The sequence below is a fragment of the Taudactylus pleione genome, unplaced genomic scaffold, assembly GCF_031769625.1.
Source record: "Taudactylus pleione unplaced genomic scaffold, aTauple2 ptg001811l, whole genome shotgun sequence".
Taxonomy (NCBI): Eukaryota; Metazoa; Chordata; class Amphibia; order Anura; family Myobatrachidae; genus Taudactylus; species Taudactylus pleione.
In genome coordinates, this window is record NW_028286208.1 from 1 (window position 1) to 24,447 (window position 24,447).

Here is a 24,447-nt window from a genome sequence, read left to right on the forward strand (position 1 = left end):
CCCCTCCCCTTACTATCCCCCTTCCCCTTACTATCCCATCTCACACTGCATACCCCCTCCCCTTACTATCCCCCCTCCCCTTACTATCTCATCTCACACTGCATCCCCCTCCCCTTACTATCCCCCCTTCCCTTACTATCCCATCTCACACTACACCCACCTCCCCTTACTATCCCATCTCACACTGCAACCCCCCTCCCCTTACTATCCCCCTTCCCCTTACTATCCCATCTCACACTGCAACCCCCCTCCCATTACTATCCCCCGTCCCCTTACTATCCCACCTCCCCTTACTATCTCATCTCACACTACATCCCACCTCCCCTTACTATCCCATCTCACACTATATCCCCCCTCCCCTTACTATCCCATCTCACACTGCAACCCCCCTCCCCTTACTATCCCCCTTCCCCTTACTATCTCATCTCACACTGCATACCCCCTCCCCTTACTATCCCCCCTCCCCTTACTATCTCATCTCACACTGCATCCCCCTCCCCTTACTATCCCCCCTCCCCTTACTATCCCATCTCACACTATATCCCCCCTCCCCTTACTATCCCATCTCACACTGCATCCCCCTCCCCTTACTATCCCCCCTCCCCTTACTATCCCATCTCACACTACATCCCACCTCCCCTTACTATCCCATCTCACACTGCATCCCCCTCCCCTTACTATCCCCCCTCCCCTTACTATCCCCCCTCCCCTTACTATCCCATCTCACACTACATCCCACCTCCCCTTACTATCCCATCTCACACTGCAACCCCCCTCCCCTTACTATCCCCCTTCCCCTTACTATCCCATCTCACACTGCAACCCCCCTCCCATTACTATCCCCCCTCCCCTTACTATCCCACCTCCCCTTACTATCCCATCTCACACTACATCCCACCTCCCCTTACTATCCCATCTCACACTATATCCCCCTTCCCCTTACTATCCCATCTCACACTGCAACCCCCCTCCCCTTACTATCCCCCTTCCCCTTACTATCCCATCTCACACTGCATACCCCCTCCCCTTACTATCCCCCCTCCCCTTACTATCTCATCTCACACTGCATCCCCCTCCCCTTACTATCCCCCCTCCCCTTACTATCCCATCTCACACTATATCCCCCCTCCCCTTACTATCCCATCTCACACTGCATCCCCCTCCCCTTACTATCCCCCCTCCCCTTACTATCCCATCTCACACTACATCCCACCTCCCCTTACTATCCCATCTCACACTGCAACCCCCCTCCCCTTACTATCCCCCTTCCCCTTACTATCCCATCTCACACTGCAACCCCCCTCCCATTACTATCCCCCGTCCCCTTACTATCCCACCTCCCCTTACTATCCCATCTCACACTACATCCCACCTCCCCTTACTATCCCATCTCACACTATATCCCCCCTCCCCTTACTATCCCATCTCACACTGCAACCCCCCTCCCCTTACTATCCCCCTTCTCCTTACTATCTCATCTCACACTGCATACCCCCTCCCCTTACTATCCCCCCTCCCCTTACTATCTCATCTCACACTGCATCCCCCTCCCCTTACTATCCCGCCTCCCCTTACTATCCCATCTCACACTATATCCCCCCTCCCCTTACTATCCCATCTCACACTGCATCCCCCTCCCCTTACTATCCCCCCTCCCCTTACTATCCCATCTCACACTGCATCCCCCTCCCCTTACTATCCCCCCTCCCCTTACTATCCCCCCTCCCCTTACTATCCCATCTCACACTGCATCCCCCTCCCCTTACTATCCCCCCTCCCCTTACTATCCCATCTCACACTGCATCCCCCTCCCCTTACTATCCCCCCTCCCCTTACTATCCCATCTCACACTGCATCCCCCTCCCCTTACTATCCCCCCTCCCCTTACTATCTCATCTCACACTGCATCCCCCTCCCCTTACTATCCCCCCTCCCCTTACTATCCCATCTCACACTATATCCCCCCTCCCCTTACTATCCCATCTCACACTGCATCCCCCTCCCCTTACTATCCCCCCTCCCCTTACTATCCCATCTCACACTACATCCCACCTCCCCTTACTATCCCATCTCACACTGCATCCCCCTCCCCTTACTATCCCCCCTCCCCTTACTATCCCATCTCACACTACATCCCACCTCCCCTTACTATCCCATCTCACACTGCAACCCCCCTCCCCTTACTATCCCCCTTCCCCTTACTATCCCATCTCACACTGCAACCCCCCTCCCATTACTATCCCCCCTCCCCTTACTATCCCACCTCCCCTTACTATCCCATCTCACACTACATCCCACCTCCCCTTACTATCCCATCTCACACTATATCCCCCCTCCCCTTACTATCCCATCTCACACTGCAACCCCCCTCCCCTTACTATCCCCCTTCCCCTTACTATCCCATCTCACACTGCATACCCCCTCCCCTTACTATCCCCCCTCCCCTTACTATCTCATCTCACACTGCATCCCCCTCCCCTTACTATCCCCCCTCCCCTTACTATCCCATCTCACACTACATCCCACCTCCCCTTACTATCCCATCTCACACTGCAACCCCCCTCCCCTTACTATCCCCCTTCCCCTTACTATCCCATCTCACACTGCAACCCCCCTCCCATTACTATCCCCCGTCCCCTTACTATCCCACCTCCCCTTACTATCCCATCTCACACTACATCCCACCTCCCCTTACTATCCCATCTCACACTATATCCCCCCTCCCCTTACTATCCCATCTCACACTGCAACCCCCCTCCCCTTACTATCCCCCTTCCCCTTACTATCTCATCTCACACTGCATACCCCCTCCCCTTACTATCCCCCCTCCCCTTACTATCTCATCTCACACTGCATCCCCCTCCCCTTACTATCCCCCCTCCCCTTACTATCCCATCTCACACTATATCCCCCCTCCCCTTACTATCCCATCTCACACTGCATCCCCCTCCCCTTACTATCCCCCCTCCCCTTACTATCCCATCTCACACTACATCCCACCTCCCCTTACTATCCCATCTCACACTGCATCCCCCTCCCCTTACTATCCCCCCTCCCCTTACTATCCCCCCTCCCCTTACTATCCCATCTCACACTACATCCCACCTCCCCTTACTATCCCATCTCACACTGCAACCCCCCTCCCCTTACTATCCCCCTTCCCCTTACTATCCCATCTCACACTGCAACCCCCCTCCCATTACTATCCCCCCTCCCCTTACTATCCCACCTCCCCTTACTATCCCATCTCACACTACATCCCACCTCCCCTTACTATCCCATCTCACACTATATCCCCCCTCCCCTTACTATCCCATCTCACACTGCAACCCCCCTCCCCTTACTATCCCCCTTCCCCTTACTATCCCATCTCACACTGCATACCCCCTCCCCTTACTATCCCCCCTCCCCTTACTATCTCATCTCACACTGCATCCCCCTCCCCTTACTATCCCCCCTCCCCTTACTATCCCATCTCACACTATATCCCCCCTCCCCTTACTATCCCATCTCACACTGCATCCCCCTCCCCTTACTATCCCCCCTCCCCTTACTATCCCATCTCACACTACATCCCACCTCCCCTTACTATCCCATCTCACACTGCAACCCCCCTCCCATTACTATCCCCCCTCCCCTTACTATCCCACCTCCCCTTACTATCCCATCTCACACTACATCCCACCTCCCCTTACTATCCCATCTCACACTATATCCCCCCTCCCCTTACTATCCCATCTCACACTGCAACCCCCCTCCCCTTACTATCCCCCTTCCCCTTACTATCTCATCTCACACTGCATACCCCCTCCCCTTACTATCCCCCCTCCCCTTACTATCTCATCTCACACTGCATCCCCCTCCCCTTACTATCCCCCCTCCCCTTACTATCCCATCTCACACTATATCCCCCCTCCCCTTACTATCCCATCTCACACTGCATCCCCCTCCCCTTACTATCCCCCCTCCCCTTACTATCCCATCTCACACTGCATCCCCCTCCCCTTACTATCCCCCCTCCCCTTACTATCCCCCCTCCCCTTACTATCCCATCTCACACTGCATCCCCCTCCCCTTACTATCCCCCCTCCCCTTACTATCCCATCTCACACTGCATCCCCCTCCCCTTACTATCCCCCCTCCCCTTACTATCCCATCTCACACTGCATCCCCCTCCCCTTACTATCCCCCCTCCCCTTACTATCTCATCTCACACTGCATCCCCCTCCCCTTACTATCCCCCCTCCCCTTACTATACCATCTCACACTATATCCCCCCTCCCCTTACTATCCCATCTCACACTGCATCCCCCTCCCCTTACTATCCCCCCTCCCCTTACTATCCCATCTCACACTACATCCCACCTCCCCTTACTATCCCATCTCACACTGCATCCCCCTCCCCTTACTATCCCCCCTCCCCTTACTATCCCCCCTCCCCTTACTATCCCATCTCACACTACATCCCACCTCCCCTTACTATCCCATCTCACACTGCAACCCCCCTCCCCTTACTATCCCCCTTCCCCTTACTATCCCATCTCACACTGCAACCCCCCTCCCATTACTATCCCCCCTCCCCTTACTATCCCACCTCCCCTTACTATCCCATCTCACACTACATCCCACCTCCCCTTACTATCCCATCTCACACTATATCCCCCCTCCCCTTACTATCCCATCTCACACTGCAACCCCCCTCCCCTTACTATCCCCCTTCCCCTTACTATCCCATCTCACACTGCATACCCCCTCCCCTTACTATCCCCCCTCCCCTTACTATCTCATCTCACACTGCATCCCCCTCCCCTTACTATCCCCCCTCCCCTTACTATCCCATCTCACACTACATCCCACCTCCCCTTACTATCCCATCTCACACTGCAACCCCCCTCCCCTTACTATCCCCCTTCCCCTTACTATCCCATCTCACACTGCAACCCCCCTCCCATTACTATCCCCCGTCCCCTTACTATCCCACCTCCCCTTACTATCCCATCTCACACTACATACCACCTCCCCTTACTATCCCATCTCACACTATATCCCCCCTCCCCTTACTATCCCATCTCACACTGCAACCCCCCTCCCCTTACTATCCCCCTTCCCCTTACTATCTCATCTCACACTGCATACCCCCTCCCCTTACTATCCCCCCTCCCCTTACTATCTCATCTCACACTGCATCCCCCTCCCCTTACTATCCCCCCTCCCCTTACTATCCCATCTCACACTATATCCCCCCTCCCCTTACTATCCCATCTCACACTGCATCCCCCTCCCCTTACTATCCCCCCTCCCCTTACTATCCCATCTCACACTACATCCCACCTCCCCTTACTATCCCATCTCACACTGCATCCCCCTCCCCTTACTATCCCCCCTCCCCTTACTATCCCCCCTCCCCTTACTATCCCATCTCACACTACATCCCACCTCCCCTTACTATCCCATCTCACACTGCAACCCCCCTCCCCTTACTATCCCCCTTCCCCTTACTATCCCATCTCACACTGCAACCCCCCTCCCATTACTATCCCCCCTCCCCTTACTATCCCACCTCCCCTTACTATCCCATCTCACACTACATCCCACCTCCCCTTACTATCCCATCTCACACTATATCCCCCCTCCCCTTACTATCCCATCTCACACTGCAACCCCCCTCCCCTTACTATCCCCCTTCCCCTTACTATCCCATCTCACACTGCATACCCCCTCCCCTTACTATCCCCCCTCCCCTTACTATCTCATCTCACACTGCATCCCCCTCCCCTTACTATCCCCCCTCCCCTTACTATCCCATCTCACACTATATCCCCCCTCCCCTTACTATCCCATCTCACACTGCATCCCCCTCCCCTTACTATCCCCCCTCCCCTTACTATCCCATCTCACACTACATCCCACCTCCCCTTACTATCCCATCTCACACTGCAACCCCCCTCCCCTTACTATCCCCCTTCCCCTTACTATCCCATCTCACACTGCAACCCCCCTCCCATTACTATCCCCCGTCCCCTTACTATCCCACCTCCCCTTACTATCCCATCTCACACTACATCCCACCTCCCCTTACTATCCCATCTCACACTATATCCCCCCTCCCCTTACTATCCCATCTCACACTGCAACCCCCCTCCCCTTACTATCCCCCTTCCCCTTACTATCTCATCTCACACTGCATACCCCCTCCCCTTACTATCCCCCCTCCCCTTACTATCTCATCTCACACTGCATCCCCCTCCCCTTACTATCCCCCCTCCCCTTACTATCCCATCTCACACTATATCCCCCCTCCCCTTACTATCCCATCTCACACTGCATCCCCCTCCCCTTACTATCCCCCCTCCCCTTACTATCCCATCTCACACTGCATCCCCCTCCCCTTACTATCCCCCCTCCCCTTACTATCCCCCCTCCCCTTACTATCCCATCTCACACTGCATCCCCCTCCCCTTACTATCCCCCCTCCCCTTACTATCCCATCTCACACTGCATCCCCCTCCCCTTACTATCCCCCCTCCCCTTACTATCCCATCTCACACTGCATCCCCCTCCCCTTACTATCCCCCCTCCCCTTACTATCTCATCTCACACTGCATCCCCCTCCCCTTACTATCCCCCCTCCCCTTACTATCCCATCTCACACTATATCCCCCCTCCCCTTACTATCCCATCTCACACTGCATCCCCCTCCCCTTACTATCCCCCCTCCCCTTACTATCCCATCTCACACTACATCCCACCTCCCCTTACTATCCCATCTCACACTGCATCCCCCTCCCCTTACTATCCCCCCTCCCCTTACTATCCCCCCTCCCCTTACTATCCCATCTCACACTACATCCCACCTCCCCTTACTATCCCATCTCACACTGCAACCCCCCTCCCCTTACTATCCCCCTTCCCCTTACTATCCCATCTCACACTGCAACCCCCCTCCCATTACTATCCCCCCTCCCCTTACTATCCCACCTCCCCTTACTATCCCATCTCACACTACATCCCACCTCCCCTTACTATCCCATCTCACACTATATCCCCCCTCCCCTTACTATCCCATCTCACACTGCAACCCCCCTCCCCTTACTATCCCCCTTCCCCTTACTATCCCATCTCACACTGCATACCCCCTCCCCTTACTATCCCCCCTCCCCTTACTATCTCATCTCACACTGCATCCCCCTCCCCTTACTATCCCCCCTCCCCTTACTATCCCATCTCACACTATATCCCCCCTCCCCTTACTATCCCATCTCACACTGCATCCCCCTCCCCTTACTATCCCCCCTCCCCTTACTATCCCATCTCACACTACATCCCACCTCCCCTTACTATCCCATCTCACACTGCAACCCCCCTCCCCTTACTATCCCCCTTCCCCTTACTATCCCATCTCACACTGCAACCCCCCTCCCATTACTATCCCCCGTCCCCTTACTATCCCACCTCCCCTTACTATCCCATCTCACACTACATCCCACCTCCCCTTACTATCCCATCTCACACTATATCCCCCCTCCCCTTACTATCCCATCTCACACTGCAACCCCCCTCCCCTTACTATCCCCCTTCCCCTTACTATCTCATCTCACACTGCATACCCCCTCCCCTTACTATCCCCCCTCCCCTTACTATCTCATCTCACACTGCAACCCCCCTCCCCTTACTATCCCACCTCCCCTTACTATCCCCCTTCCCCTTACTATCTCATCTCACACTGCAACCCCCCTCCCCTTACTATCCCACCTCCCCTTACTATCCCCCCTCCTATTACTATCCCATCTCACACTGCATCCCCCTTCCCCTAACTATCCCATCTCACACTACATCCCACCTCCCCTTACTATCTCATCTCACACTGCATCCCACCTCCCCTTACTATCCCCCCTCCCCTTACTATCCCATCTCACACTGCATCGCACCTCCCCTTACTATCCCATCTCACACTGCATCCCCCCTCCCCTTACTATCCCCCCTCCCCTTACTATCTCATCTCACACTACATCCCACCTCCCCTTACTATCTCATCTCACACTGCATCACCCCTCCCCTTACTATCCCCCCTCCCCTTACTATCTCATCTCACACTGCAACCCCCCCTCCCCTTACTATCCCCCTTCCCCTTACTATCTCATCTCACACTGCAACCCCCCTCCCCTTACTATCCCACCTCCCCTTACTATCCCCCCTCCCCTTACTATCCCATCTCACACTGCATCCCCCTCCCCTTACTATCTCATCTCACACTGCATTCCCCTTCCCCTAACTATCCCATCTCACACTACATCCCATCTCCCCTTACTATCTCATCTCACACTGCATCCCACCTCCCCTTACTATCCCCCCTCCCCTTACTATCCCACCTCCCCTTACTATCCCATCTCACACTGCATCCCCCCTCCCCTTACTATCCCACCTCCCTTTACTATCTCATCTCACACTACATCCCACCTCCCCTTACTATCCCATCTCACACTGCATCCCACCTCCCCTTACTATCCCCACTCCCCTTACTATCTCATCTCACACTACATCCCACCTCCCCTTACTATCTCATCTCACACTGCATCACCCCTCCCCTTACTATCCCACCTCCCTTTACTATCTCATCTCACACTGCATCCCACCTCCCCTTACTATCTCATCTCACACTACATCCCACCTCCCCTTACTATCCCATCTCACACTACATCCCACCTCCCCTTACTATCCCCCCTCCCCTTACTATCTCATCTCACACTGCATCCCCCCTCCCCTTACTATCCCATCTCCCCTCCCTTACTATCCCATCTCACACTGCATCCCCCCTCCCCTTACTATCTCATCTCACACTACATCCCCCCCTTACTATCTCATCTCACAATACATCCCCAGTCCCCTTACTATCTCATCTCTCACTGCATCCCCTCTCCCCTTACTATCTCATCTCACACTGCATCCCACCTCCCCTTACTATCTCATCTCACACTGCATCCCACCTCCCCTTACTATCTGATCTCACACTGCATCCCCCTCCTCTTACTATCCCATCTCACACTACATCCCCCCTCCCCTTACTCATCCCATCTCACACTACATCCCCCCCTCCCCTTACTATCTCATCTCACACTACATCCCCCCTCCCCTTACTATCTCACATCACACTGCATCCCCCACCTCCCCTTACTATCCCCCCTCCCCTTACTATCCCATCTCACACTGCATCCCACCTCCCCTTACTATCCCATCTCACACTACATCCCATTTCCCCTTACTATCTCATCTCACACTACATCCCACCTCCCCTTACTATCTCATCTCACACTGCATCCCCCCTCCCCTTACTATCCCATCTCACACTACATCCCCCCTCCCCTTACTATCCCATCTCACACTACATCCCACCTCCCCTTACTATCTCATCTCACACTACATCCCACCTCCCCTTACTATCCCACCTCCCCTTACTATCTCATCTCCCCTTACTATCCCATCTCACACTACATCCCACCTCCCTTTACTATCTCATCTCCCCTTACTATCTCATCTCACACTACATCCCACCTCCCCTTACTATCCCATCTCACACTACATCCCACCTCCCCTTATAATCCCATCTCACACTACATCCCACCTCCCCCTTACTATTTCATCTCACACTGCATCCCACCTCCCCTTACTATCCCCCCCTCCCCTTACTATCTCATCTCACACTACATTTCCCCTCCCCTTACTATCCCCCCTCCCCTTTACTATCTCATCTCACACTACATCCCACCTCCCCTTACTATCTCATCTCACACTGCATCCCCCCTCCCCGTTACTATCTCATCTCACACTGCATCCCCCCTCCCCTTACTATCCCATCTCACACTGCATCCCCCCTCCCCTTACTATCCCATCTCACACTGCATCCCACCTCCACTTACTATCCCATCTCACACTACATCCCACCCTCCCCTTACTATCTCATCTCACACTACATCCCCCCTCCTCATACTACTCTCATCCCACACTACATCCCCCCTCCCCTTACTATCCCATCTCACACTACATCCCCCCTCCCCTTACTATCATCTCATCTCACACTACATCCCACCTCCCCTTACTATCTCATCTCACACTACATCCCATCTCCCCTTACTATCTCATCTCACACTACATCCCACCCTCCCCTTACTATCTCATCTCACACTGCATCCCCCCCTCCCCTTACTATCCCATCTCACACTACATCCCCCCTCCCCTTACTATCCCATCTCACACTACATCCCCCCTCCCCTTACTATTCCATCTCACACTACATCCCCCCTCCCCTTACTATCCCATCTCACACTATATCCCACCTCCCCTTACTATCCCATCTCACACTGCATCCACCTCCCCTTACTATCCCACCTCCCCTTACTATCCCATCTCACACTACATCCCCCCTCCCCTTACTATCCCATCTCACACTGCATCCCCCCTCCCCTTACTATCCCATCTCACACTGCATCCCCCCCTCCCCTTACTATCCCATCTCACACTACATCCCCCACCTCCCCTTACTATCCCCCCTCGCCTTACTATCCCATCTCACACTACATCCCATTTCCCCTTACTATCTCACCTCACACTGCATCCCCCCCTCCCCTTACTATCCCCCCCTCACCTTACTATCTCATCTCACACTATATCCCCCCTCCCCTTACTATCCCATCTCACACTACATCCCCCCTCCCCTTACTATTCCATCTCACACTACATCCCCCCTCCCCTTACTATTCCATCTCACACTACATCCCACCTCCCCTTACTATCTCATCTCACACTGAATCCCACCTCCCCTTACTATCTCATCTCACACTGCATCCCCCTCCCCTTACTATCTCATCTCACACTGCATCCCCCCTCCCCTTACTATCTCATATTACACTACATCCCCCATCCCCATACTATCTCATCTCACACTACATCCCCCCTCCCCTTACTATCATCTCATCTCATCTCACACTACATCCCCACCTCCCTTACTATCTCATCTCACACTACATCCCACCTCCCCTTACTATCCCACCTCCCCTTACTATCTCATCTCCCCTTACTATCCCATCTCACACTTCATCCCATCTCCCCTTACTATCTCATCTCACACTACATCCCACCTCCCCTTACTATCCCATCTTACACTACATCCCACCCTCCCCTTACTATCCCATCTCACACTACATCCCACCTCCCCTTACTATTTCATCTCACACTGCATCCCACCTCCCCTTACTATCCCCCCTCCCCTTACTATCCCCCCTCCCCTTACTATCTCATCTCACACTACATTTCCCCTCCCCTTACTATCCCCCCTCCCCTTACTATCTCATCTCACACTACATCCCACCTCCCCTTACTATCTCATCTCACACTACACCCCCCCTCCCCTTACTATCTCATCTCACACTGCATCCCACCTCCCCTTACTATCTCATCTCACACTGCATCCCCACCTCCCCTTACTATCTCATCTCACACTGAATCCCACCTCCCCTTACTATCTCATCTCACACTGCATCCCCCTCCCCTTACTATCTCATCTCACACTGCATCCCCCCTCCCCTTACTATCTCATATTACACTACATCCCCCCTCCCCATACTATCTCATCTCACACTACATCCCCCCTCCCCTTACTATCATCTCATCTCATCTCACACTACATCCCACCTCCCTTACTATCTCATCTCACACTACATCCCACCTCCCCTTACTATCCCACCTCCCCTTACTATCTCATCTCCCCTTACTATCCCATCTCACACTTCATCCCATCTCCCCTTACTATCTCATCTCACACTACATCCCACCTCCCCTTACTATCCCATCTTACACTACATCCCACCTCCCCTTACTATCCCATCTCACACTACATCCCACCTCCCCTTACTATTTCATCTCACACTGCATCCCACCTCCCCTTACTATCCCCCCTCCCCTTACTATCCCCCCTCCCCTTACTATCTCATCTCACACTACATTTCCCCTCCCCTTACTATCCCCCCTCCCCTTACTATCTCATCTCACACTACATCCCACCTCCCCTTACTATCTCATCTCACACTACACCCCCCCTCCCCTTACTATCTCATCTCACACTGCATCCCACCTCCCCTTACTATCTCATCTCACACTGCATCCCCCTCTCCCCTTACTATCCCATCTCACACTGCATCCCACCTCCCCTTACTATCCCATCTCACACTACATCCCACCTCCCCTTACTATCCCATCTCAAACTGCATCCCACCTCCCCTTACTATCCCATCTCACACTGCATCCCACCTCCCCTTACTATCTCATCTCACACTGCATTCCACCTCCCCTTACTATCCAATCTCACACTGCATCCCCCCTCCCCTTACTATCTCATCTCACACTGCATCCCACCTCCCCTTACTATCCCATCTCACACTGCATCCCCCCTCCCCTTACTATCTCACCTCCCCTTACCATCTCATCTCACACTACATCCCACCACCCCTTATTATCTCATCTCACACTGCATCCCACCTCCCCTTACTATCTCACCTCACACTGCATCCCCCCTCCCCTTACTATCCCCCCTCCCCTTACTATTTCATCTCACACTACATCCCCCCTCCCCTTACTATCTCATCTCACACTGCATCCCCCTCCCCTTACTATCCCATCTCACACTACATCCCCCCTCCCCTTACTATCCCATCTCACACTGCATCCCCCCTCCCCTTACTATCCCATCTCACACTGCATCCCCCCTCCCTTAACTATCCCCCCTCCCCTTACTATCTCATCTCACTCTACATCCCCCCTCCCCTTACTATCCCATCTCACACTACATCCCCCCTCCCCTTACTATCCCATCTCACACTACATCCCCCCTCCCCTTACTATTCCATCTCTCACTACATCCCCCCTCCCCTTACTGTTCCATCTCACACTACATCCCACCTCCCCTTACTATCTCATCTCACACTGCATCCCACCTCCCCTTACTATCTGATCTCACACTGCATCCCCCTCCCCTTACTATCTCATCTCACACTGCATCCCCCCTCCCCTTACTATCTCATATCACACTGCATCCCCCCTCCCCTTACTATCTCATATCACACTACATCCCCTCTCCCCTTACTATCTCATCTCACACTACATCCCCCCTCCCCTTACTATCATCTCATCTCATCTCACACTACATCCCACCTCCCCTTACTATGTCATCTCACACTACATCCCACCTCCCCTTACTATCCCACCTCCCCTTACTATCTCATCTCCCCTTACTATCCCATCTCACACTACATCCCACCTCCCCTTACTATCTCATCTCCCCTTACTATCTCATCTCACACTACATCCCACCTCCCCTTACTATCCCATCTCACACTACATCCCACCTCCCCTTACCCCCCCTCCCCTTACTATCCCATCTCACACTACATCCCCCCTCCCCTTACTATTCCATCTCACACTATATCCCACCTCCCCTTACTATCCCATCTCACACTGCATCCCACCTCCCCTTACTATCTCATCTCACACTATATCCCCCCTCCCCTTACTATTCCATCTCACACTACATCCCACCTCCCCTTACTATCTCATCTCACACTGAATCCCACCTCCCCTTACTATCTCATCTCACACTGCATCCCCCTCCCCTTACTATCTCATCTCACACTGCATCCCCCCTCCCCTTACTATCCCCCCTCCCCTTACTATCTCATATCACACTACATCCCCCCTCCCCTTACTATCTCATCTCACACTACATCCCCCCTCCCCTTACAATCATCCATCTCACACTACATCCCACCTCCCTTACTATCTCATCTCACACTACATCCCACCTCCCCTTACTATCCCACCTCCCCTTACTATCCCATCTCACACTTCATCCCACCTCCCCTTACTATCTCATCTCCCCTTACTATCTCATCTCACACTACATCCCACCTCCCCTTACTATCCCATCTCACACTACATCCCACCTCCCCTTACTATCCCATCTCACACTACATCCCACCTCCCCTTACTATTTCATCTCACACTGCATCCCCCCTCCCCTTACTATCCCACCTCCCCTTACTATCCCATCTCACACTACATCCCCCCTCCCCTTACTATCCCATCTCACACTGCATCCCCCCTCCCCTTACTATCCCATCTCACACTGCATCCCCCCTCCCCTTACTATCCCCCCTCCCCTTACTATCTCATCTCACACTACATCCCCCCTCCCCTTACTATCCCATCTCACACTACATCCCCCACCTCCCCTTACTATCCCCCTCCCCTTACTATCCCATCTCACACTGCATCCCACCTCCCCTTACTATCTCACCTCACACTGCATCCCCCCTCCCCTTACTATCCCCCCTCACCTTACTATCTCATCTCACACTATATCCCCCCTCCCCTTACTATCCCATCTCACACTACATCCCCCCTCCCCTTACTATTCCATCTCACACTACATCCCCCCTCCCCTTACTATTCCATCTCACACTACATCCCACCTCCCCTTACTATCTCATCTCACACTGAATCCCACCTCCCCTTACTATCTCATCTCACACTGCATCCCCCTCCCCTTACTATCTCATCTCACACTGCATCCCCCCTCCCCTTACTATCCCCCCTCCCCTTACTATCTCATATCACACTACATCCCCCCTCCCCTTACTATCTCATCTCACACTACATCCCCCCTCCCCTTACAATCATCTCATCTCACACTACATCCCACCTCCCTTACTATCTCATCTCACACTACATCCCACCTCCCCTTACTATCCCACCTCCCCTTACTATCCCATCTCACACTTCATCCCACCTCCCCTTACTATCCCATCTCACACTACATCCCACCTCCCCTTACTATCCCATCTCACACTACATCCCACCTCCCCTTACTATTTCATCTCACACTACATCCCACCTCCCCTTACTATCCCCCCTCCCCTTACTATCTCATCTCACACTACATTTCCCCTCCCCTTACTATCCCCCCTCCCCTTACTATCTCATCTCACACTACATCCCACCTCCCCTTACTATCTCATCTCACACTGCATCCCCCCTCCCCTTACTATCTCATCTCACACTGCATCCCACCTCCCCTTACTATCCCATCTCACACTACATCCGACCTCCCCTTACTATCTCATCTCACATTACATCCCCCCTCCCCTTACTATCTCATCTCACACTACATCCCCCCTCCCCTTACTATCCCACCTCCCCTTACTATCTCATCTCACACTACATCCCACCTCCCCTTACTATCCCATCTCACACTGCATCCCCCCTCCCCTTCCTATCCCATCTCACACTACATCCCACCTCCCCTTACTATCTCATCTCACACTACATCCCCCCTCCCCTTACTATCTCATCTCACACTGCATCCCACCTCCCCTTACTATTTCATCTCACACTACATCCCCCTTCCCTTTACTATCCCACCTCCCCTTACTATCTCATCTCACACTACATCCCACCTCCCCTTACTATCTCATCTCACACTGCATCCCCCCTCCCCTTACTATCCCACCTCCCCTTACTATCTCATCTCACACTACATTCCACCTCCCCTTACTATCTCATCTCACACTGCATCCCACCTCCCCTTACTATCCCATCTCACACTACATCCGACCTCCCCTTACTATCTCATCTCACATTACATCCCCCCTCCCCTTACTATCTCATCTCACACTACATCCCCCCTCCCCTTACTATCCCACCTCCCCTTACTATCTCATCTCACACTACATCCCACCTCCCCTTACTATCCCATCTCACACTGCATCCCCCCTCCCCTTCCTATCCCATCTCACACTACATCCCACCTCCCCTTACTATCTCATCTCACACTACATCCCCCCTCCCCTTACTATCTCATCTCACACTGCATCCCACCTCCCCTTACTATTTCATCTCACACTACATCCCCCTTCCCTATCCCACCTCCCCTTACTATCTCATCTCACACTACATCCCACCTCCCCTTACTATCTCATCTCACACTGCATCCCCCCTCCCCTTACTATCCCACCTCCCCTTACTATCTCATCTCACACTACATTCCACCTCCCCTTACTATCCCACCTCACACTGCATCCCACCTCCCCTTACTATTCCACCTCACACTGAGCTGAAGCCAAACATAAACCACTGTACTGATAACACACAGGCACATAGGGACTTACTGGTGGTCCTTGCTGTCCAACTGCTCCTCTTGGTCCAACCACACCAACAGTACCCTAGGAACAGACTATATGTAAGTACAGTTTTAGCTGTATTGCGAGAACCCTTCCCCATAAATAGCGTATACCCAGTAACCCCCTGGCTAGGAAGACGCCTAATATTGGTAGCTATAATTAATCCCTGCGGTTATTGATTCTCTATGGATGGATGGGGCAGGGATGGAGGCAGCTCTGGGCACTACCTTGGGGTTATTTGTGATTAGAAAGGGGGTTGTGTAATGGGGACAATTGCGTATTATAGTAACAGTTGGCGCTGCAGTAACTGAATGGTGACAGTGGGGCTGATACAGTATTGTATGTATGTATGTATGTACAATGCTGAACGCAGATTCCTGGTTATCAGTTATCTGCGCGTGCGTAGGGCCCATTCTGCGAATGTGCAGAACAGATCCTGCCTGATTGACAGGTAGAGGCATTTAAAGAGTGGTGTAGGGGTGGGGACGGGCGCGCAAGCTGGGCAGCCTGAGCAAGCTGAGGTTTACACAGCTGGCGGGCAATGGTGGTCGCAGTGCTGGGATCGCAAATGCAGCAGGGGTTGTCATACAGGGGAGGTGTCATACAGGGGGGGCGTCATACAGGGGAGGGTGTCATACAGGGGGGCGTCATACAGGGGGGCGTCATACAGGGGGGTGTCATACAGGGGGGTGTCATACAGGGGGGTGTCATACATACAGGGGGGTGTCATACATACAGGGGGGTGTCATACAGGGGGGCATCATACAGGGGAGGGTGTCACACAGGGGAGGGTGTCACACAGGGGAGGGTGTCACACAGGGGAGGGTGTCACACAGGGGAGGGTGTCACACAGGGGAGGGTGTCACACAGGGGAGGGTGTCACACAGGGGAGGGTGTCATACTTGCATATTAGCAAGGACAGAATTGGGTACAGCTTTGCAATTCGGTCCCAAGCGGAATCACCCCCAGTGTTGGGATATTTTGCTGTATAATTTATTATAAAGGTCCAGCAAACGTCAGAGTGAAATACTGGAGCGATAGAAAGCAATAGAACATTAGGAGAGATGGAGGACAATATTCTGAATTACCTTATAGCCTTCGTCTCCAGGTTCCCCTCTGTCTCCTCGCTCTCCACCAGGACCCTACACGGAGCAGCACAGTTATAGTGTATACACACAATTATTAGACTAAGTGACTAAACACAACATGAGAACGTACAGTCCGGGCCAGGCTAGAACCACGTCAGAGGACAGGCAGATTATACACCGTTACCCCACTTAGTATTATTGCTGCACAGGTACAGGGTGTCTCACTATTACAGTGACAGCGCGCCGGAGAACCTGATCGCCTGCCGCACTGCCCCCGTATTACACCCGGAGGAGATGGGAGAGTGACACCTGCATTTATTGGCCGGTGTGCAGCCACCTCCCGAGCTGGGACAGGTTATACGCTCCCCTACATCTCACCTCCCTAATACCTGGGCACTGTATAGTAACCCTGGTCCCTTTCTGGACATTTTAATGCTGATGTTTTCGCTGAGACTTTTTTCTACCATTATAACTGTACAGCCAGGTGGGAAGAAATCACCATTTACTATTAGCTGCGAGTTAGTGCTTGTAGCATATTGCTATTATAGTACATCCTTTTTATACACATTATTTTCTGACCTGCAGCGGGTAAGACAGAGGCTGATCACATCTCGCCATAGTGCGCAGATGCTGCCGTCAGGAAGTGCCCTTATGTCAGCGGATTTGTATGTAAGGGAATATACACTATTTACCAATAAATATTTCACTCATATAATACGCTATGAGAGGCCTCGGGTGCTTCTTAGTGTTAACACCACAGTTAGGTGGATTACCCATTATATTAGTGTTAGCCCCACAGTCAGGAGGATTACCCATTGTATTAGTGTTAGCCCCACAGTTAGGTGGATTACCCATTATATTAGTGTTAGCACCACAGTTAGGAGGATTACCCATTGTATTAGTGTTAGCACCACAGTCAGGAGGATTACCCATTGTATTAGTGTTAGCACCACAGTCAGGAGGATTACCCATTGTATTAGCGTTAGCACCACAGTCAGGAGTATTACCCATTGTATTAGTGTTAGCACCACAGTCAGGAGGATTACCCATTGTATTAGCGTTAGCACCACAGTCAGGAGTATTACCCATTGTATTAGTGTTAGCACCACAGTCAGGAGTATTACCCATTGTATTAGTGTTAGCACCACAGTTAGGAGTATTACCCATTGTATTAGTGTTAGCACCACAGTTAGGAGTATTACCCATTGTATTAGTGTTATCACCACAGTTAGGAGGATTACCCATTGTATTAGTGTAGCACCACAGTTAGGAGTATTACCCATTATATTAGTGCTAGCACCACAGTCTGGAGGATTACCCATTGTATTAGTGTAGCACCACAGTTAGGAGGATTACCCATTGTATTAGTGCTAGCACCACAGTCAGGAGGATTACCCATTGCATTAGTGCTAGCACCACAGTCAGGAGGATTACCCATTATATTAGCGCTAGCACCACAGTCAGGAAGATTACCCATTGCATTAGTGTGATCACCACAGTCAGGAGGATTATCCATTATTTTAGTGCTAGCACCACAGTCAGGAGGATTACCCATTGCATTAGCACTAGCACCACAGTCAGGAGGATTACCCATTATATTAGCGCTAGCACCACAGTCAGGAGGATTACCCATTATATTAGTGTTAGCACCACAGTCTGGAGGATTACCCATTATATTAGTGCTAGCACCACAGTCTGGAAGATTACCCATTGTATTAGTGTTAGCACCACAGTCTGGAGGATTACCCATTATATTAGTGCTAGCACCACAGTCAGCTGGATTACCCATTGTATTAGTGTTAGAACCACAGTCAGGAGTATTACCCATTGTATTAGTGTTAGCACCACAGTTAGGAGTATTACCCATTGTATTAGTGTTAGCACCACAGTTAGGAGTATTACCCATTGTATTAGTGTTATCACCACAGTTAGGAGGATTACCCATTGTATTAGTGTAGAACCACAGTTAGGAGGATTACCCATTATATTAGTGCTAGCACCACAGTCAGGAGGATTACCCATTGTCTTAGTGTTAGCACCACAGTCAGTAGGATTACCCATTGTTTTAGCGTTAGCACCACAGTCAGGAGGATTACCCATTGCATTAGTGCTAGCACCACAGTCAGGAGGATTACCCATTATATTAGCGCTAGCACCACAGTCAGGAAGATTACCCATTGCATTAGTGTGATCACCACAGTCAGGAGGATTATCCATTAGTTTAGTGTTAGCACCACAGTCTGGAGGATTACCCATTATATTAGTGCTAGCACCACAGTCAGCTGGATTACCCATTGTATTAGTGTTAGAACCACAGTTAGGAGGATTACCCATTATATTAGTGCTAGCACCACAGTCAGGAGGATTACCCATTGTCTTAGTGTTAGCACCACAGTCAGTAGGATTACCCATTGTTTTAGCGTTAGCACCACAGTCAGGAGGATTACCCATTGTATTATTGTTAGAACCACAGTCAGGAGGATTACCCATTGTATTAGTGTTAGCACCACAGTTAGGAGGATTACCCATTGAATTAGTGTTAGCACCACAGTTAGGAGGATTACCCATTGAATTAGTGTTAGCACCACAGTTAGGAGGATTACCCATTGTATTAGCGTTAGCACCACAGTTAGGAGGATTACCCATTGTATTAGCGTTAGCACCACAGTCAGGAGGATTACCCATTATATTAGCATTAGCACCACAGTCAGGAGGATTACCCATTATATTAGCGTTAGCACCACAGTCAGGAGGATTACCCATTGTATTAGTGTTAGCACCACAGTTAGGAGGATTACCCATTGTATTAGCGTTAGCACCACAGTTAGGAGGATTACCCATTGTATTAGCGTTAGCACCACAGTCAGGAGGATTACCCATTATATTAGCATTAGCACCACAGTCAGGAGGATTACCCATTGTATTAGTGTTAGCACCACAGTCAGGAGTATTACCCATTGTATTAGCGTTAGCACCACAGTTAGGAGGATTACCCATTATATTAGCATTAGCACCACAGTCAGGAGGATTACCCATTGTATTAGCGTTAGCACCACAGTCAGGAGGATTACCCATTGTATTAGTGTTAGCACAACAGTCAGGAGGATTACCCACTGTACCGGTATTAGTGCCAAACTTGCCACTGGTTTAGGCTCTGTCCCCCCTTTTACCCTAAGGCTCTGTAAGCTCAGAAATGCTGGGTGACTGATTTTTCAGATGCACACAAGTAAATTCTTCATTAGCGCAGTATACTGTACACAGCATATATTATATATATCTATATATTTATTCTTCATTTTAGCATTACCACCCCACAAAATGCAGGGTATCAATATATAGTGCACTGGAAATACATATCTACTATAAATAAAAATACTGAGGACTCCCTTTCACAAATTGCCTTTGTAGTACTGTGATTGACGTGCGCTACGCTGTGAATGACGTGCGCTACGCTGTGAATGACGTGCGCTACGCTGTGAATGACGTGCGCTATGCTGTGAATGACGTGCGCTATGCTGTGAATGACGTGCGCTATGCTGTGATTGACGAGCGCTACGCTGTGATTGACTAGCGCTACGCTGTGATTGACGAGCGCTACGCTGTGATTGACGTGAGCTACGCTGTGATTGACGTGAGCTACGCTGTGAATGACGTGCGCTACGCTGTGAATGATGTGCGCTACACTGTGAATCTACATTAGCGCAGTATACTGTACACAGGGAGGATGGTGATCCCATCATTATATTTATTCTTAATTTTAGCATTACTACCCCACATAATGCAGGGTACCAATATATAGCGCACTGGAAATACATATCTACTATAAATAAAAATAGTGAGGATTCCCTTTCACGAATTGCCTTTGGAACAATGTGAATGACGTGCGCTACGCTGTGAATGACGTGCGCTACGTTGTGATTGACGTGCGCTATGCTGTGAATGACGTGCGCTACGCTGTGAATGACGTGCGCTACGCTGTGATTGACGTGCGCTACACTGTGAATGACGTGCGCTACGCTGTGAAGGACGTGCGCTACGCTGTGAAGGACGTGCGCTACACTGTGAAGGACGTGCGCTACACTGTGAGTGACGTACGCTACACTGAGTGACGTGAATGTGCGCTAAACTGAATGACGTGCGCTACACTGTGAATGATGCGCGCTAAACTGAATGACGTGCACTACACTGCAAATAACGTGCGCTACACTGCGAATGAGGTGCACTACACTGCGAATGACGCGTGCTACACGGCGAATTATGTTACTGTATCGGTCTATAAGAAATGTTTGTGTAACTACTGAAGCAAAAATGCGTTAGAGAAAAACCTACTGTTTCACCTGGGGGTCCCTGGGGTCCTAATACCGTACTGTCTTCTCCAGGATAACCCTGCAACAGACATACAGAGTAATGTGAAGTATCATAGTTATCAGCAGTTTCTGATCAATAAAAACCATCTCAGGGTTGAAACGTTTGTCCCTGGTTGTGACACAGACCACACTGCACAGTATAACTCCCGTAGTCCTGTAAGCTAGGTACAATCCTCTTATTATGCAATAAAAGAGGGATTGCACAACACAATGAGACCTGCTTTGGACATGCCCATTGGTCATCACGTCTTTCCGTGCACTGTCCTATCACCTTATTGCTGGATCTGCAGCGGATCCCTGGAAATTGTCTCTGGCAAAGATGCAGAAAGTTGGGGGAGCTGAGCCAGAACCTACTTTCTGGTTCCCCTTTGTAGGCTACATTATAAGTGTAATACTCTGCGAATTCGAGGGGTTTGATATTGGGGTCAGGCATAGAGGTGCGGAGAGTCCCACGGCATTGGCTACACCATGGTACTTAGAGTTCAGGGTACACTGTCCTTTCTCATGACTCGGGAGAGGAGCTGCAGGGAGAACTCCAGACCAGAAGGACAGAGACCGCCATGACTGAAGGCTGGTTCATGGAGGAGAACCTAGGGGCCAGCTGTGCTTGTCCAGGAGGAGCTATTCCAGATGCTGGAGCCAATCTACTCTGCCGGGCAGGAGGTGTCACTGAGGGGGGCGGACTTGGAGGAACTCTTCTGGAAAGTCGGTGAAGTATCTGAGCCAGATGGAGGTCGGTACGTTACCGGTCTCCAGCATAACGCAGGGCTGCGGTTCAGGACTGACCTAGTATTGATTTTAAAGTTATAGGGGCCGATCAATATGTTTTTCTACTACAATAACCATTTCACACCCTTTTGACATAGAAATTTAGTTTCACTGAAATGTATGAAGGGGCTTTTAGAGGATATTTCACAAAAATCTCCTCCATGCCCTAAAATGTGTATCTAATCCGCATCCTGTAGTGGGAAATGCGATCTAGCCAGAATTAACTAAGTTCAAATTGCTGCAATCATGTAATATTTTCTAATATCTCATTGCAAATCTTTCAATACAGACGTTAAGGGGTCTATTTACTAAGCAGTGTTAGGAGACAGAGTGAAAAGTGATAAGAAAGTGATAAGGTGCCAGCCAATCAGCTCCTAACTGTCATTTTTCAAACACAGCCTGTGACATGACAGTTGGGAGCTGATTGGCTGGCACCTTATCACTTTTCACTCTGTCTCCTAACACTGTTTAGTAAATAGACCCCCAAGTGAGTTATTGCGGCGCGGTTAAATCCAAAGGCAAAGAACATAATCACAATATGCAAGTTCTGCATAGACTAATAACTGAAGCCATCGATTACAGGAGATACCAGTACTGGTGTTACCCCTTCCAAGGTAATACACCTGATATTTCATGGGTGACTGGTTGGAATATGTCTGGTATTCACAGGTCAGCAATCTGCATGTCCTAACTGGATACGGCAGTGGGACCCAATATATTACTTATATCCCACAATATCTGTATGTGCAGATTTTTATTGGAAGTGTGACTATACTACTAACTGCTGGATAGTGCACACTGCTGGCCAAAGTTGCGGACACTTTTTTAAATTTAAATGTTATCAAATTCAAATGCTTATAAAAACTGTTAACACGTCACGCAGCGCAATGATTCATATATCAAATGAAAGGAAATTTAATGCAGAATTCAACACTGTCAAATATTTGCATTACAAGGGAAGTTATGCAGTGAAATCAACACTTAGGGTGAAAATCCCTGTGTACTTATGATGTTACTGTCCTATCAGAATTTCGTTGGGTATCCTTTATTTTTCAAGACAGCAGCACAGCGACGTGTCATTGAGCCAACCAATGTTTGGAGCTCTTCCTTCTTTATTATGTGGTGCCATAAGACAATTATAGCCTCAATTAATTCTCTTTTATTGGATGGACGCCTCAGATTTACCAGTTTTTTCAAACAGAACCACAAATGTTCTATGGGGTTCAGGTCTGGGCTGTTTCCTGGCCATCCCAACACCTGTATGTCATACTCCGTGAACCACTGTTTGCATATCCGTGCAGTGTGGCAGGGAGCTGAATCCTGCTGGAAAAAAAATGGGGCATTATCTGGAAAAGATCCCTGATGGAAGGTAGAAGTTTTGGTTGTAGGATGGTGTCAATGTACTTTCTGCTGTTCAGTGTGCCATCTATGACATAATGCGGCCTACACCATCTGCTGTCATACATGCCTAGATCATAACACTTGTAGGATGGTGTCAGTGTGCCATCTATGACATAAAGGCGGCCTACAGCATCTGCTGTCATACATGCCCAGATCATAACACTTGTAGGATGGTATCAGTGTGCCATCTATGACATAACGGCGGCCTACAGCATCTGCTGTCATACATGCCTAGATCATAACACTTGTAGGATGGTATCAGTGTGCCATCTATGACATAAAGGCGGCCTACAGCATCTGCTGTCATACATGCCCAGATCATAACACTTGTAGGATGGTGTCAGTGTGCCATCTATGACATAAAGGCGGCCTACAGCATCTGCTGTCATACATGCCCAGATCATAACACTTGTAGGATGGTGTCAGTGTGCCATCTATGACATAAAGGTGGCCTACAGCATCTGCTGTCATACATGCCCAGATCATAACACTTGTAGGATGGTATCAGTGTGCCATCTATGACATAAAGGCGGCCTACAGCATCTGCTGTCATACATGCCCAGATCATAACACTTGTAGGATGGTGTCAGTGTGCCATCT

General features: G+C 50.7%; 1 protein-coding gene across 1 annotated transcript in view; it reads right to left on the bottom strand.

The window, feature by feature from the left end:
- Positions 1-16,211: 16,211 nt before the first annotated feature.
- The window catches only part of LOC148436330 (uncharacterized), a gene marked incomplete at both ends in the record, with an annotated part of 94,754 nt that continues 86,518 nt past the window's right edge, over positions 16,212-24,447 (bottom strand). The window contains 3 exons of the mRNA XM_088465039.1: positions 16,212-16,265; positions 17,312-17,365; positions 21,641-21,697. Of these exons, the coding sequence (XP_088321165.1) occupies positions 16,212-16,265; positions 17,312-17,365; positions 21,641-21,697 (165 nt within the window). The remainder of the gene's footprint in view (positions 16,266-17,311; positions 17,366-21,640; positions 21,698-24,447) is intronic.